Source organism: Rissa tridactyla, chromosome 5 (assembly GCF_028500815.1).
Source record: "Rissa tridactyla isolate bRisTri1 chromosome 5, bRisTri1.patW.cur.20221130, whole genome shotgun sequence".
In the NCBI taxonomy this organism is placed as follows: Eukaryota; Metazoa; Chordata; class Aves; order Charadriiformes; family Laridae; genus Rissa; species Rissa tridactyla.
Window position 1 is genome coordinate 8726903 of NC_071470.1, and position 16135 is coordinate 8743037.

Consider the following 16135-nt stretch of genomic DNA (forward strand, 5'->3'; position numbering starts at 1 on the left):
GCAACTTTCTACGGAGCAAGCTGTTTTACAGGAGTCGCTAGAGAAAGAATCAAAAGTAAACAAACGCCTGTCAATGGAAAACGAAGAACTTCTGTGGAAGTTGCACAACGGCGACCTATGCAGCCCCAGAAAACTGTCTCCCAGTTCTCCATCCGTGCCTCTTCAGTCCCCACGAAATTCTGGTAACTTCTCTAGTCCCACAGTGTCACCGAGATGACACCTCTTGAGAGAAAGCAGGGATTGCATTTCATTTGCGATCTGCAGAACTGATCCTAACTTTTAATCACCGGAGCAAAGAGCTATATTAGCTGACTATGACGACTAAACATAACTGGAAACTCTTTGGTGCAAAAATGGCGATAAGAGACTGAGAACATGGGAGTAAGACGCTCATGTTGCTCCTCCCAGAAAGACTTCTTTATGACCTCTACGGACATTGTTGCACAAAGCACTTACAGAGCAAGGAAAGACTTGTTCATTGCCTTTTCACCTAACTATAAGAAAAAGCTCAGGGGCTTAGAGATAAAGATCACAACCTTTATAATATGTTCCTTATCACCGACACTTTTTTTTTAAAGGCTGTGTGTATGTGTGCGTGCGTGTGCTGTGGATGGAATGGATGTAACACACTGTGCGTGTGTCTAAATGCTGCCTTCTTTGCTGTGTACGTAATAAAGGATAAAAGCTGAAGACTATACATCGACATGTACTTCCTTAATAATGCTGTCAGTCTGCACGCTTTTAGCAAAGAGTACCTTCCCCTGGGAATGAGGAGAAACTGCCACCACAACCATAGGTTAGTTTCCTTCATCTTTCTGCCTTCAGTTCAGTTAAAAAAAACGGCATGGAAAGCTTTGTCAACTGATTCATTGGTGTCTTGGCTGACCTGAGTATGCAACATGGAATTAGTTTTTAAAACAAACTGGACTGCAGCCATATTTTGCATGGATTCTTGGTTTAATATCCATGCACAGCTCTGCCATTTGAGAAGTTTTTTGCAGGATACAGTGGATTTTGGCTTTCAAGTCAACAGGGTCGTGATCAGAACCACGGTAGCCCTCAAAGTCAGAAGTTACTAGTTGAGTTGCAGGTTTAGGAACGTAGACCTTACCTGCTGAAAAGGAATCACTTGCTTCCCCAGAACAGTATGCCCATGGCTGAGGCCGTCTGCTGAGGATAAACTCTAGATGTAGATTTGAAAGCCAAAGAGAAAAATGCAATAATTGTCATTGGGTGCATTCTTCACTCAGTTCTCAAGAAGAATCTTAAGTAAGTAATTTGTGAATTCCAGTGTATCTGGTGACACACTTTGCCTTTTTAAGCGTTAGCATTTGTATTAACATTCTTCAGGGTTGGCTAAATTCACCTGAGGAAGAGGGGGAAGGTGGTAGCTGTGTATTTATCTTGCTAATTCTGCCATACCTTCCCTCCGAGACTGCAGGATAGCAGTGTTTTGCCAGTTCATTTGGCAGTAGATCCTGTACAAGAGATTCTGTAAAGCAGGGGGAAAAAATATTGTCCTGGCTCCTGTAACTGGAGGCTGAGGGTGTCAGCACTTCTGGAAATGTTGTATGCTGAGCTTCGGCTTCAACAAGGTAATCACGTAGTTTTGCTACACCCTTGGTCAGACCTGTTTAATATCTCTACGTTGTACCTATTAAACACAGGTTCAATTTCAAATTAGTATTACAAAACACCATCTATGCTCGTAATAGCTTGGGTTTGCAGTCCCACTTCCAGGATGGTTGTGATACTACTGTTTAGCTAATGCTGTTAGCTACCTGTGCAGGTAACTTACGGTGAATTGTAGCTGCTGAGTTTCCCGGTGTTTTCCCGTTGCCTGGGGACAGGAATCAAGGGGGTGGAAAGTGTTTAGGGAACTCAGCTGGAGAACCACTTCAAACTACTTTACCCAAGACTTGAAAAATCTTGGCTAGTAATAAGGAATGCAGACATATAAAAAAGACTGTTAACAGTGCTCATACAGTAAAGTAAACTTGTAATATACTTAAACTTGTGATTGACTATTTCATCAATAAATATACTTAATTTTCCACAATGTACAAGTCGAGGGTGCCATTTCTATGGAACATTATCTTCTCTTTTAACCCTCTTTAGGGCACTGTACATACCACTTGTTAGTGGTGTCAGTACTTCAAATGTTTTCTAGGGGTTTCAAATTTAACTATGAAAATCCTTTGTGGGCCAAAGCTTGGCTTAAAGTATATGTTTGAAAACTTTTATTTTCTATGGTCAAAGAAATTTGATCACATGTATTTGAGCTGAATGCTTAAAAAAATAAATTGCTTTTGTACTGATTGAAGGGGTTTTTCCTCCTGCTTTATTAGTCAAGTGGAATATTCCTCCAAATACTAAAATCTTGTAGTACTTGCTCAGCACAGCAGAACAGTAATAGTGAACTTCACTGCACAAATTATTAATGTTCAGCTAACCCTTAGAAAACTTTAACTCTACCTTTGCTACTCCCAAGTTGTCAGAAGTTACACGGAGCTTGCTCGTGATTCTTAGGGATTCAGTTTGAGTTGGCTGTTTAAAAAAAAAAAAAAAAAAAGTAAAATGTAGATAAGATTACAGAACTAAGCAATAATAAAATACTTGAAAATTCCTGAGTACAGTTGGCTTAAAAGAGGGACCCAATGTGCATGTGCCCAGTAAAAGGCATTCTAAAGGACTTAAAATGCTCACCTTATTCAGGAACTTTGTGTGAGAAAAGCCACACAGAGTTTATCAATCAAACAGGTCATGTGACAAGAAGAGTTGTCTAGCCACTAATAAGAATATTATCTTAGTTGCAATGTTAGTGCCTCAAATAAAATATGCAAGAAGAGTGCATACAAACACTTAAAGATCAAATATAGGGTACCCCTGTGTGTAACAGAGAAGGGGAAAGCTTTTCCAGGCTACCAGCACAGAAAAGTGAGTATGGTACAGTAAATAATACAAAGACTGTTAATTTGTCAATGGTATCCCTCCACAATACAGGACACTCCTCATCTTTAAACTTCCTGCAAATAGAATCTTTAATGCTCTTATGAAGAAATGAAGAATCCTTGCGTATAGAAATCAGACTACAGAAATACCTGTTTAGTGTTTGCCCTGTTGGTCCAAAAGGATTAAATAATTCTGTTCATCTGTAAGTGCTGTTTCAATATTTTTCTCTGTTTGAGTATTAATATTTCAAGCTTAAATACCATGTGTTAACAAAAGCTTTGTTTGATTCAGTAACTTTTACATATTTTTTGGTAATTTTTTTAGCATAAAGTTTCCTTCAGGAAAAGCTAGAAACTCGCTCACCATAAATACATGCCAAAGGTCTAGTGCTAGTCAAGCAATTAAACAAGTGATTATCTTCAGATGCTCAACCTTAACTAGTAGTTCCAACTCTAATGATCAGTTTCAGAGGGCGTTACAGTGACGTTTATATCTGTACCAAATAGTTTCTTACTGTTCAAACTATTCATAACATGGTTCACCTACCATCAATACTTTTCTTTAAAGGTCTTTGTATGAGTTGCACTGTATTTGCTGTAAAATTTTAGGTGAATCATTTCCTTATGGTAACTTGAAGACTCGAAGTTTCTCATTACAAACACCAAAGGCTCTTGCATGTAAACCAGCATCATGCAATTCATGCAGGAAATTCCTTCTAGACAGTAAGTAACCACTGATCTTTAAAACTGTAGTTGCCTGACAGCTAGGAAATCATTTAGGGCTGAGCTGGAGTTAAAAAGGTCATCAGAAAGTTGTAATAATCATCAAAGCCTGAAGAAACAAATACCTTCTGTCCGTTGGTGCTGCCTTGCCTTAGCAGAGCAGTGACTGAGGTATGGAAACAGAAATAACAATACCGGCAGGTTTAGGCATGTGACTTTGACAAGTCACTTAAATTTTGTTTCCTGGGCTTCATTCTCCTACCCTGTGTCACTGTCCGTTTATGTGGAAATGTGTAATTGCATCAATGTGAAAAGACTAAGGCCTACCCAGGAGGCTTTTGGTAAAATAAGAACTATGTAAAATACAGAGTAAAATAATTCTCATAGTTTACAATGATGAGAATTATTTTGATGTTTAAGGGGGGGAGGAAACAACCACCAAAAATACTTCCTTAAAGGCACTGCTTCTGTAGTTATTATCAGCCTTGAGAACTGCGTGTGAGCTCGGTACACATGAGTGAGTCTCCCTCAGGTTTAATGCTTCAGCAGTGATGCAGCACTGGATTTACATCCCCTTTTCCTCTCCTGCCAAACTGTCACCACGGCGGCGATGCTGCCAAGTGAACCGCTGCACTGTGAAGAACAAGTCTGAACAGGTGATGCTATCTATCTCCCACTTGCTAGGTGTTTTGAAGGGAATCAATTGCCAAATTAAAGGCTCAAAAGCACTTTGAAATTTAAGAAGTTGGCACAGCTCCTGTAGTTCAAAGGGAAATACATTGTTCTGATAAATGAAAAATGCTAAAAAGCAATGAACACCTTGCACAGCCTCATCCAGAAGCTGAAGGATTGCTCCATGTTACTCTGGTCAGAGCCTTGACTAAAAAAAAAAAGTGGTACAAAAAGACCTCTTTTTGTATTACTATAAAATTGTGTAGTGCTTATTTAGTCATTTGAATAAGTGTAACATTCTTGAGACCTTTTAATAGAAGAAAGAAGATTAACAAGGGACTGCCTCTTATGCTTTCAAAGTTGGTCCTATAGCCTGCTGCTTTTTTTTTTTTTTTTTTTTTTTGTAGCTGCCATGTTTCCAAAGGCCAACAACGTTACAGGCATCTGGGGAGCATTCTCCATGAAAACTGTTTCATGAGACATGCGCAGAGCCATTTCAGTCTTTACTGTGGCTATTTATCATATTGGTTATGTTGGTTTAGGTTCCTCCATGCTGAAGAAAAAACTTTTGGCAGGCTTATTTAGTGTTTTCATGAGCTAGGCTAATATCAGGTTAATGACACTATTGAGAAGCTGCCATTTCTACTAGACATCATTACTCAAAACGGTGCAGAAAACATCTGCCCAAAGGATGAATGATCCAGAGCAAGGGGCTTGCTTTAAGCCTTCACCAGAAGAAAGCTTTGGGAATTCTAGTCAAATGCAGGCTGAGACACATGGAAGGGTGCAAGCAAGGGACAGGCTCCTGGTTTGATTCCTCGTATGCTCAGAATAAGCTGCTTTTCACATGCCTTGTAAATAAAATGGCTTGCGTTAGACTGTTTTTGTCACACGGTTATACTACTGAGTAGATTTGTATTGGAAGTTTGAGCTTACATGGATTCTGCACGTGAGGATAGAAGAAAAAACATTGCCAAAAGATCCAGCAATGTTTTTACTGAGTTCTTACCTTTTCTCTGGAAAGGCTCTTTCCTTGTATTGGTAAGTAAACCCAGGGTGACAGAAGCAGTTGAGTATTTATCCAGATATAGTTATGTGTAAATTAAACTTCTTTCCTTCTCTCCTAAGTGATATGATCAAGTTGAACTGTTATTAACCTGAGAAGAGATCCTGCTGTATGATCGAACGTTATTGTAATGTTACATTTGGGTTTTTTCTTTTGTAAATTACACTGTATGAATAAATGCAAGTTTTACCTTTAGGAAACATAATTTGCTATATAATTTAGTAAACATAACACCATACATCTACTGAGGAGTAAACGCTAAGTAAGCTACATATTAAAAGGTTGTAAGAATGCAATACCCTTTACCATTTTAATATGAAATGAAGACATACGCACATACACACATTTTTATAATGTTCAGAAATTTAATTATTCTTACAAAATAAACATTTCTATTGGCTAGTTCTGTAACAAGGTTCTTTGGGTTTGGTTTGGTTTTTTGGTTGTTGTTTTAAACATGTACAGTACTCTAAACTTCAAAATTGCACAGCACCAGAAGTGATACACCTGCTTTGTAGATTTTTGAGGCTATTTAATGTCCTCTCAGTTCTCACATACACAAAAAAGGCACAAACCATATAGCAGGTTAACCTTATGGAAGAGTTTGAGGAAAAAGACCACAGCAGAGGAAAGCCCAAGAGCACCTATTCCCTAATATAATGAGCCTTATATATGTTCAGGCTTAAACTTTAATGCTTGGTAGTAGGTTTATTACCTCACAACTGACTACTGCTGCGCGTAGGGAATGCTGCTTTGGCCTGCAAGCTAGTGAATATGGAATGCATTGACATATGAAATGAGACAGTGACAGAGAAAACTTCATTTAAACATTAATAAAGAAAATAAATGGCTATAACATCAAATACCATACAGTTCATTCTATGTCCAGAAGCCTTTCCTATCAATTTAGTTCAACCTTAGTAGCTACTGTTGTTTCTCCGTGTAGGTTTTGAGCTACACAAATGTAGTTTCCAGCATCTCTGTCTTCGAAATCCTCAACAACAAGAACACTCTTTGAGATTCTTGTGGTTTGTCCGGTTCCTCTGTCTATCAATCTCCAGAAGTTTTGGATAATCACAGGCCTCTCAGACTGTTTAAAAGAAAAAAAACCAAACCAACAATGAAAAACACCTACATAAGAAAATACATAATTTGGCAAAGTGTATTTAGTGACACTACCCTAGCAAACCCTGAAGCAAGAGGTCAGATAGTAGGAGCTTATATCCCAGTCAGCCTGAAGTGAGGAAACTGAAGGTGTCTGGCAGTTGCAGCAACATTCCTGCATTAAATACTGATGTACCAATAAGGCATCCCAAATAAGGATACTACAATGACTCTTCCACTCTAAGTGGCAGTACTGTATATATTTAGATTAGTGATGGGCTGCCAAAGCACTGCCTGCAGTATATGAATGAACTCAGTTGCAGCTGTGGGCCACTTCCTAAGGTTGCATTTGGGTATGTGATTAAATAGGTGAGGTAGCTTGGTGGAGATGATAGAATCATTTAGGTTCGAAAAGACCCTGGGGATCATCGAGTCCAACTATCAACTCCACTCTACAAAGTTCTCCCTTACACCATATCCCTTAACACCACATCTAAACAAGTCTTAAACACATTCAGGGATGGTGACTCCACCACCTCCCTGGGCAGCCTATTCCAGTGTCTGACCACTCTTTCTGTGAAGAATTTTTTCCCAATGTCCAGCCTAAACCTACCCTGCTGCAGCTTGAACCCATTCCCTCTTGTTCTATCACTAACGTCAGGTAATGTCAGGTTCTATCACTAATGTCTAAGGTAGACACACTAACTACTAAGGTAGAAGTGTGAGCTTAGGTTCAGACTTACGGCATGGCTCAAACAGCAAAGCAACAGTGGCATGAGTTATCTGACAACGCTTTACCTCATTCTCTTTTAGCACAGAGAATAGCTTTAAATCGTGTTACAAGTGAATTCCTCTGGTTTTAGAAACACTGTGTAAGATAGCATACAAGCAAATGGTAATAATTCACAAATGCTTCTAACTTAATCCTTACATTATGCTTTCCAAAATGTGTATGTAACTTCAAAGACAAAAATACAAACAAGGATGCTCAGAAAGATGCTTTTTAGGTTCTGTTGTTGTTGTTATAACAGGCGTATTTCTTTTTAATCTTCTTCTATAAGAGAATTCTCTGATGGACTGTTTATCAGGTCACACTCCCTGGAACTGTTTAAGAGAAACTGGCCCACTCTCCCAGCCTATCCAGGTCTTCCTGCAGGGTGGCTCTCCCTTCCCACGTGTCCACTTCCCCACTCAGTTTAGTGTCACCAGCAAACTTCACCAGAGTACACTTGATCCCATCAGCCAGATCACTTACAAAGATGTTAAACAGCGCTGGGCCCAGTATTGATCCCTGGGGGACCCCCACTTGTGACAGGCTGCCGGTTTGAAAAAGAACTATTGACTGCCACCCTCTGGGTGCAGCCTGTCAGCCAGTAAAAACTGATTAGACACACAGAAACATTTCTGCTTGGCAACCATCTCCTCTTGCTTTGTGAATTAGATGGATTAGCCATTTACCGATGTGAACGCTCCAGGACTTAAGCTAATAGTAGCAAAAGAGTAAGTCAGACACTTACCTGGAGCCAAAGCTACAACCTCGCAATTGCAAAATAACCAGTACAGAAGCAGCTACCAGTCTTCCTGAAGCTTAGGGATGAGTCACATTGCAGTCAGGGAATGCATAGGAAGCGGCAGGCACTGACAGCTAGCAAGAACTTTTTTTCGAAAACTGGTAATCTAGAAATTCTTAATCCCATAGAAGGAATCAAGCCACTTAGCAGAGCACTACCTCCTGTTCCCAGCCCAAAAATCAAGTGTTACTACAGTCAAGCACTATCACACACTTAATTCAAGCCTAAATTAGCTCTTAACTACAGCAAGTGGAACTTCCCTGACCCTACTGAAAGTGAAGCTAAAGGCCATGTAAGGCAGATGCTCTTTGCCTGGTTGGGCTCCTGCTAACCCAGTTTTTCTCAAACTAATTGCCTTCTGCTTTGAAGTTAGTTTCAGGGAATCGTATTAAGGAGTGGATCAGTATGCACTCACAGCAGGTGAATAAGCAAATTCAATTGTCAGGGAGTGGCAAGGGGAAAAAAAAAACAGTGGAAAAAAAAAAGTAAGAGGGAGAGGTTAGCAACTACAGAGATGAGAGAAGGGTCTCTCCAATGCAATGTACCTAGGAGGAAGCAGGGATTAAAGTGCTCCTCCTGCTCCAGGATCAAGTAGTAGATGGCAGTCCAGGTGCTGGGCGGAGTGGTGGGGAACAGAAACCATCACTGATCTCCCTGCACTGAATTGAATCTTAGAACTTTGTCAGTCCTTTTTCTTGCACAAAAGAACATCTATCTGATCACCATCGCTGATGGTCCTCTCTATGCTCCCTCCGCTCCCATCTTTTTCCTTTGCAGTATGTGAATACTTCCTTAATAAATGTTAAGTCTCCAACAAGCATACAGCGCTTCTACTCTGACGTTTACTTAATGATTTTGTTGGGGCAGAAGCCCTAAGACAACTCTTCCCTCCCTATCCCCAGGCACAGCTGGAGCTAAGACTGTTTACTCCAGTGGAGAAGCACATCAGCCCTTTCCAGGGCAGATGCAGGCCACGGGCCAAAGTCTCTCTCTCAACCCCGCAGGTGGGTGCAGTGAGCAGGTGTAGTCCTCTGCTGATAGTGCATGTGCCCTGCACCACAGCCGCAGTATCCACAGCAAACAAGGGAGGTAATTTGCATGTGTTTAGCTGTTTATATTCAATCAGTGACAGAGACGTAATTGTAGCGCACATGCTAGGGCTGCATCAGGTGCTGTAAGACCTGATGGTAAAACTGGGCCAAGAACAGACAGCAACCAGGCTTGGGCAGCCATTCACCTGTGAAAGATGTAAAAGTAGCAAGACGTAAAAGTGAAAGATGTAGAAGTGAGCACTAATAGATGCTGAGTTTTGGAAGGCCAAGCTGAGTCTAGAATTTAATGCCTTCAATTGTTTGTTCTTAGCAATTAGTTAGTTACAAATGACATAAAATTGGGGTTTGTATAGCCAGTTACTATAGTCGCATAAACAGGTATCAAGGAAAGCTAAAAAAAACCCAAAACACAGAAAAAAACCCAACCCCAACAGAAAACCATATCAATCACCAAAACTAATGAAATCAGCAGGGGCATTTCTTCTCTTCCCTCCTCAAGTGAGTGAATGTCTAGAAGACTGTCAGAGTTAAAGACCCACCTCGAAGCATAGAGACACTGCCATCTGTTGATGCATCTCACTCCAAGTAATGCTAACAGCTAAATTCAGAGGACAGCATTGGGCATTTAACTCAAAAACCACTATTGATCTGCAGCTCCCAATACTTGGAGGCACTTCAGTTTTCCCTAGCATTTTACCGTTTGCTTTACTAACAGCTGCAAGTTTCTCTACTCATTTAGACATCTGCCCCTTTCCTTCCTAACTTTAAATGGACACCAGAAACAGGAACTGCTAAACTCTTCTGGTGCTCCATCCAGTAGTTACTCTTTAGATCACCTAATTCATGCTATAAGTATCAAGCCCCTCACCAAATGCAGTTGAGGCTGCCCTCATTTATTGGTAATTGCTCATGAACTCTCAGACTTTAATAATCTCAGCAGGAAAACTTACATGACAAGCAGCAGCAGGAAAAAAAAAAAAAAAAAAAAAAAAAAAAGAGGTGGAGGGGAGAGGGGGAAGTGAAAGAACAAACTAACATCTAAGCAAGGACTAGAAACCTGGTTCTACATGCCCAGTGCCCTCACCAGCAGCTAAAGTCCCTTTTGCACTCACTTGCTTTCTCACTGTTTTTTCCCCTTGAAAGGCATGCACCGTCTCATGACAACAGAATGCTACAGTCTCCTTCTTAACAGCTACAGCAAACTTCTGGGGCTTTAGATTTGAATTTTCTCAACCCTAGTAAGCACCGAACTCCACTCACTCACTTAAGCAATTACCTCTGCCATTAAATTACTTAATTCTATGCTGGTTTAGGGAGACCAGTGCTGATACAAGTACCTTATTAGGAAGCTCTGCATCGTCCTTTGACAACCCAGCACCGGGAGGGCTGGCAAATGGAATACAATGCAAGCCCTCAGGTCCGAGAGGATCCCTTTCCTCTGGTGATGGGTTCCATATTTCAGCAGGCCTTCCTTTGCTCCTAGCCTACTTACATAAACAGCATAGAGATGAGGCTGGCTATGAAACAAGACCCTACTGTAACTGGTTGGACTGGGTAGAGAGAGAAGAGAGGAGACCATCAATAACGCTACTCATTTACATCTTATTTTGTGCAAGAAAAAGGATGAACAAAGTTTGAAGATTCAATGGATGTTTCCAGTGGATTCTTTCAGATGAGACTGGGCAGAAGCAGATTTCTGTGCTTCTGGATCTGGGTAACAATTAAGCTTAAAGATTCTGTGCTGCAATGATTCATGTGCCTGAGCCATAGAGATGGAAGGGATATCAAACGCAGAGGCATCAGTGCGGCTTTGTGGCTTGCCCTAGAATAGCTTCCTGACGCTGGCTGGCTTTGACCCTGTCTGGGGCTTTTCTTTGTAAATGATGCCAGAGGCCAAGTGTCTCTGGAATGGAAACCTGAGGGAGGAGTGAGCTTTGCTGAGCTTGATTTTTGCTAACATGGATAGAGCTCTCACGCTTCATTCCTGCGCTACTTCTAGGCTCTCAGGGAAAGATGGGCTGAAGTTCAAAAGGGATGTGCTGCCTCCTCCTGCCAGCATGCCTGAGCTAGCAAGAGGCAGACACCACAATCTGAAAGAATCTTTGCTCCGAATCTAGACACTGACTGGCATTCAAAGTATTGCCTTTAAGAAGAACAAACCATTTCAGTCAGGGAATTTCAGCCAGAAATATGCATTTCAGCCAGGAACCATTCCATCTCTTACCTCTTGCCCTGGGTACCGCCACCTGAAGTTCACATCTACATCTGGCTCTCCAAGGACTGTGCAGATTACATGAACGCTGTCACTGACTTCTGCTCTACTGGATGATACCGCAATTGTGGCTGAGGGCGGGCCCTTGGGAACTGATAGAAAGACAGTGTTTGGAAGCAGAAAGTTAGTTCCTGAAGTTAAATACACTGATAAGACTTAAGAGTCAATTTTTGCCTCAGTTTGCTTAATGCAACAGGTAAGTGATATACACCTGTTTCCCCTCTACACTGGGAAATTGCTGGAATTTAAACCTACAAAGTTTTATTGCACATACTTTTGATCAAGATTTTAAGACTCTAAATAATTACTTATTTTACTTTTTTTTAAAAAAACATTGTTTTCTAAACAACGTCAGCAGAAGAAACAAGAGTCAGTATCAGCATATAGAAAACTGAACCTTACCTTCCACATACAATAGGTGATACTTGATGGAAATCTGAGGTGCTCCCTGCGACTCTGCTTTGCAGTAGACAATACCTTTATGATCAGAAGTAGGATGCTGGTAGACAAAACCCTTCTTCACATCATAAATAATATCAGTTCCATCTGCTTCAATTTCTTCTGCTGGAAATTCCCTGTGCAGAGTTACTGTTGCTGAAGGAGTAGTAACACGGCATGGGATGACTGCAGGTTTATCTGGGTTCAAGTACACAATCTCAAAGTAACTGGGAGTGGGTACAAAAAGTTCTTCTTTATCTGTGCAGAAGATATAGTTAGAATAATATTTACATCTTGGTTTAACAGAAAGGAGAGAAAGTACATATGACAAGAGGAAACAGCCATGAGCAACATTAAAAATTAACCCAAAGCTTTTGTCTTTAAATACACACACACGCAAAAAAAAACCAAACCCCAAACAATATTTCTAACCTCTGAGATTATATTTACATATCTTGCATTAAAAACATTAAATCAAAAAGAAAACCAAAGTATTCTTCACCATAATCAGATCTTTTTTTAATCTTAAGAAAATCTTTGGAATCCCTTTTTCATAAGTTTCCAAATACTCATCTGGATCTAATTCTGTTCACTCACCCACTTTTAAAGGGTAACACACAAAAAACCCCCACCATCACTGGTAAAATAAGCACTAATAGAAAGATATATTCTTCAGAGCTACAGCCCTTTTATATACATGATTTTAGGCAGAAAGTTTGATTTATTGCTCTAAGTAACTGAAATATTTAGAGCTTTTCAAAGGACAGTTAAAAAGTACCTCCATGTTTGGCATGCTTCTTAGAAATATAAAGCTGAAATTCCTCTTTCTAGCACAAGCATTTGCGTAACTTGACTGAAAAGTTTATTCCAGCCTTTCTAAAGGAATGTATCCTCAGAACATTACGCACTTCTGATAAACGGCTTCTGCTCTGTCTCATGGTCTAATTTACCTCCAAAACGTATCGCAAGCAATCCTATCTCAGCATTTTGTACTGAAATATTTGCTAGCCAAGAAAGAATGTTTTAGCTCTGATCAGGCAGCAAAGGTTGTTTTACCATTCAGAATGTTTTCCATGAGAAGAACAAATTAAACATTTGATTTCAGCTCTCTTGTACCAAGTAGCAGTAAACCATCCACAGTTACCTACTAGGACCCCATCCATGCAATGACAGGGCTACAGTCAACCTCAAGCTCTGTGGGTAACACATGTACTTAAAGAGTGTTTTGGTTCTCAACATGCCATATAGACTCTTGGGAGAAACTGTGGCCTTACCAAGATCAATGAGGTCAAGATTTTTAAGTCAGTGCAGGTAACTGGAAGCGGGGGGGGGAAGAATCCATGTGGTCATCTGAATGCCATGACGAAATGAATCTTCTGCACAGATTTATTTTCATTACACAGACACATTTTCAAAAATTGAATGTTTTTTTATTAATTTTGTAGAAGATCCTCAGAATGTGGGTTAGTATTTTCAAAGGTGTTTGCTTTCCATTGCATTATGCGTTAATTTGGGTACACATTTAGCATAATCCATAGGGAAAATGGACTCATAAATCACACTAAGCAAGTAATGTGCTGCTCAGCAGCACTGGTTTCTTTAACATCCACTAAAAGAAGATGAAAATTGTGGAAGAAAAATCCTGACAGTGAAATCGCTGATGTAGCTTTATTCCTGTCTTACTAGCAAATATATTTCCATTAATAATCCCCCAGTGAGTTAATTACCTGTGAAAAAGATGTACGTTGAACCTGTTTTAGTCTCATCCTTCCTGCATTTGTTACCATTGCACAGCTGAAGCCAGCAGCTATATTCTCCTGTGTCTGCTGCAGTGGAGTTTGCGAGGATCAGCTGACCGTACTTGTCAAGCTGCTTTATACTGGGGAGAAGAAAAACAAAAGGCACAGACAAGCACAGATGTATTTCCTTGTACATCTCTGTCAGCTCACTTCTACTTTTGATTTTTTTCATTACTTTGCAGCTGACCTACCTTTCACTTTCAGAACTATGTTGCAACTTTCCCTTTTGCTCCAGCAAAGACCTGCTTACTTGAGTAGGTTTATTGATTTCAAATTCACATGAGTGCTTGCAAGCTTTTTTCTTGTACAGTTCATTCTTGGATTCCCTTTAGCCCCCATTTTGAGACTGGGCTGTGACTGCTACAGACAGTATACTCATCTATGTTTTGTCTGTTTGTCCATATATATCCCATATTTTCATGCTCCAAGTCAACCTGCATACATGTCAGTCCTTTTTTGATACCATTAACTGTAGCAGTGGTTCAATAATATATATCAAATATAGATCAGGAGTAGTAAGTAGCAGGTACTTTTTAATAAGAGTTTGTTTGATGATTTATACCTGCTTTCAGAGTGAACGCTTCCCCATCTTTAACATCCTGGTCCAAGTTTCTACTTGCATACGCCATCGCAAAGAGCTTCTATCTCAGCTTGGATTAGTTCTGCAAGTAAGTCATTTTGCATTGCCTATTCCTCTGCCATAAGCCACCTCACTGGCATCCTCGCCCTGGAGTTTCCTTATCACCCCTCGGCTATTTCAGAGCATCACCCTGAGAACTGCTGGAGGTACACTGGCAGTGTCATCACGCTAACTACACAAAATTCAGCCTATGTGATTACTTCAGACTTGATTTGCTGTTCTCTCCTCCTGATTTCCCAGATACATCTCTCAGTGGATTGATATTCGTAAATTTATTTATAAATATGTATATATATATGTAGATACTGACAATGTTTCAAAGGGTCAAAGGTCCTATCTATGAAATTCAGCAGCTACAATCTCATCTTGGGTTTTTTTTATTATTTTAAGGTTTGCTTTCCTGGCTTTTTCTTACAGACAGATGGCGTTATAGTTGGCAGTCTGCTGTGCTGCCTTTTGATAGATTGCAAAAGCAATAGTCCAACAGTACCAGTTCTTGGGTGGCAGCACTGATGCACTCCACTGCTGCTCTGACCCTTAAAAACGTTATTTTCAACCACCTGCCTTTACATGGTAGCACATCCAGAACATGAAGGTTTCCTACCTTCCTTAGCAAGACATCGAGTTACAAGGTCATTTCTGTTCTAACCAAGTCAGCAGAGATTTTTCTAGTTTTAGGCATTTGATAGCGAACTTCTTTTCAGTGTTTCAAATGGGGTCTGGACAAATATGCAGCTTGCATGAAGTCCGAACAGCTCCCATACTCTTATTTCTTTTTCAACTTTGGGTTCTCTGAATATTTATTATCCTCCTATTTCTTCCTATTTATGTGGCAGTTATTCTGTAAGGCAGATGCCCAACCGAATCATTTACTTCTTGGATTAGCATGCTTTGAAGAAATCTCTAAAACACCTTGTCACTGTGTAACAGTGGTACTTGCCTGACTGTACTGGATGCTCTAAATGCTCTGCTTTGCTTACGTCTCCACCACAGGCAGAATAACTGCTCAGAGAGGCCGCTACTTCTAGCTACACACAATTCTCAAAATTTGTGACTCCCTAGGTGTTCTGCTAGCAGTTTGCAACTACTACCAGCAATCACAAGCAACGGTTCACGTAACCCAACATTTGACCTCCAGACAGGGCCAACAGGTTAGAAATTTAAAACACAACCCAAACAGGGCTAACTGAGAATTATCTTTTCCATTAAAGCCCTCAGATGCTATTAGTACACTCATCCACCACAGGCCAGTTTTGAGGCCTGCCTAAGGAAACAGGCAAATCATGTTTCCGACCCACTAATGCACTTGTCCTACATGACCTCGTCTGATTCCACTTTTTGGTACCATGTAATTATGGAGTGGTAGTACTTTCATTTTTAATATATACGCTATGTCACAGTATAAATTATCTTCAGTTTTTGGATAAACTTTGAGACATTCTTATTCGTGCAAGAGACCCTGTTATGCATTATACCCAACAGGAAGAAAAGAGAAATCCAAAACATGTCCCAGTCTGTATTATTATTTAGTTTCACAGTTCACATTTCATAGGCTACATGACTACATCAGCATAAAATGTTTTGCAAGTATCCAGTACTACATGTCAACATTACAGAGAAACCATTACGCGAGAACATTTTTGCCTCTAATGTTAATGCAGACACCGAACTATAGCTCAAAATCCCAACAGAGAGAAAAATAAGGTCAGAGTTAATTAAGTATTGTACAGTGTGTTCTACTTAACTGAGAACAAGCTATCCAGTAATCAATGGAAATAGCCTAGCGAGGTAGTCATCCACAAACATGCACTAACAAAACCTGGCAACTGAGAGTGGAAGTGTTGAAG

At 40.2% G+C, this 16135-nt stretch overlaps 2 protein-coding genes across 8 annotated transcripts in view; one reads left to right on the forward strand and one right to left on the reverse strand.

Moving 5' to 3' along the window:
* MTUS1 (microtubule associated scaffold protein 1) overlaps positions 1–5843 on the forward strand; it is a 130712-nt gene extending 124869 nt beyond the window's left edge. For all 7 annotated transcript variants that reach the window (XM_054203655.1, XM_054203654.1, XM_054203653.1 and 4 more), the window contains one exon: positions 1–5843. In XM_054203655.1, coding sequence (XP_054059630.1) covers positions 1–217 — 217 coding nt within the window. In that variant the 3' untranslated portion in view covers positions 218–5843.
* The window catches only part of PDGFRL (platelet derived growth factor receptor like), a 25397-nt gene continuing 15028 nt past the window's right edge, over positions 5767–16135 (reverse strand). The window contains exons 3-6 of the mRNA XM_054203665.1: positions 13577–13728; positions 11814–12107; positions 11364–11503; positions 5767–6502 (exon numbers count right to left, since the gene is read on the reverse strand). Coding sequence (XP_054059640.1) covers positions 6314–6502; positions 11364–11503; positions 11814–12107; positions 13577–13728 — 775 coding nt within the window. The 3' untranslated portion in view covers positions 5767–6313. The remainder of the gene's footprint in view (positions 6503–11363; positions 11504–11813; positions 12108–13576; positions 13729–16135) is intronic.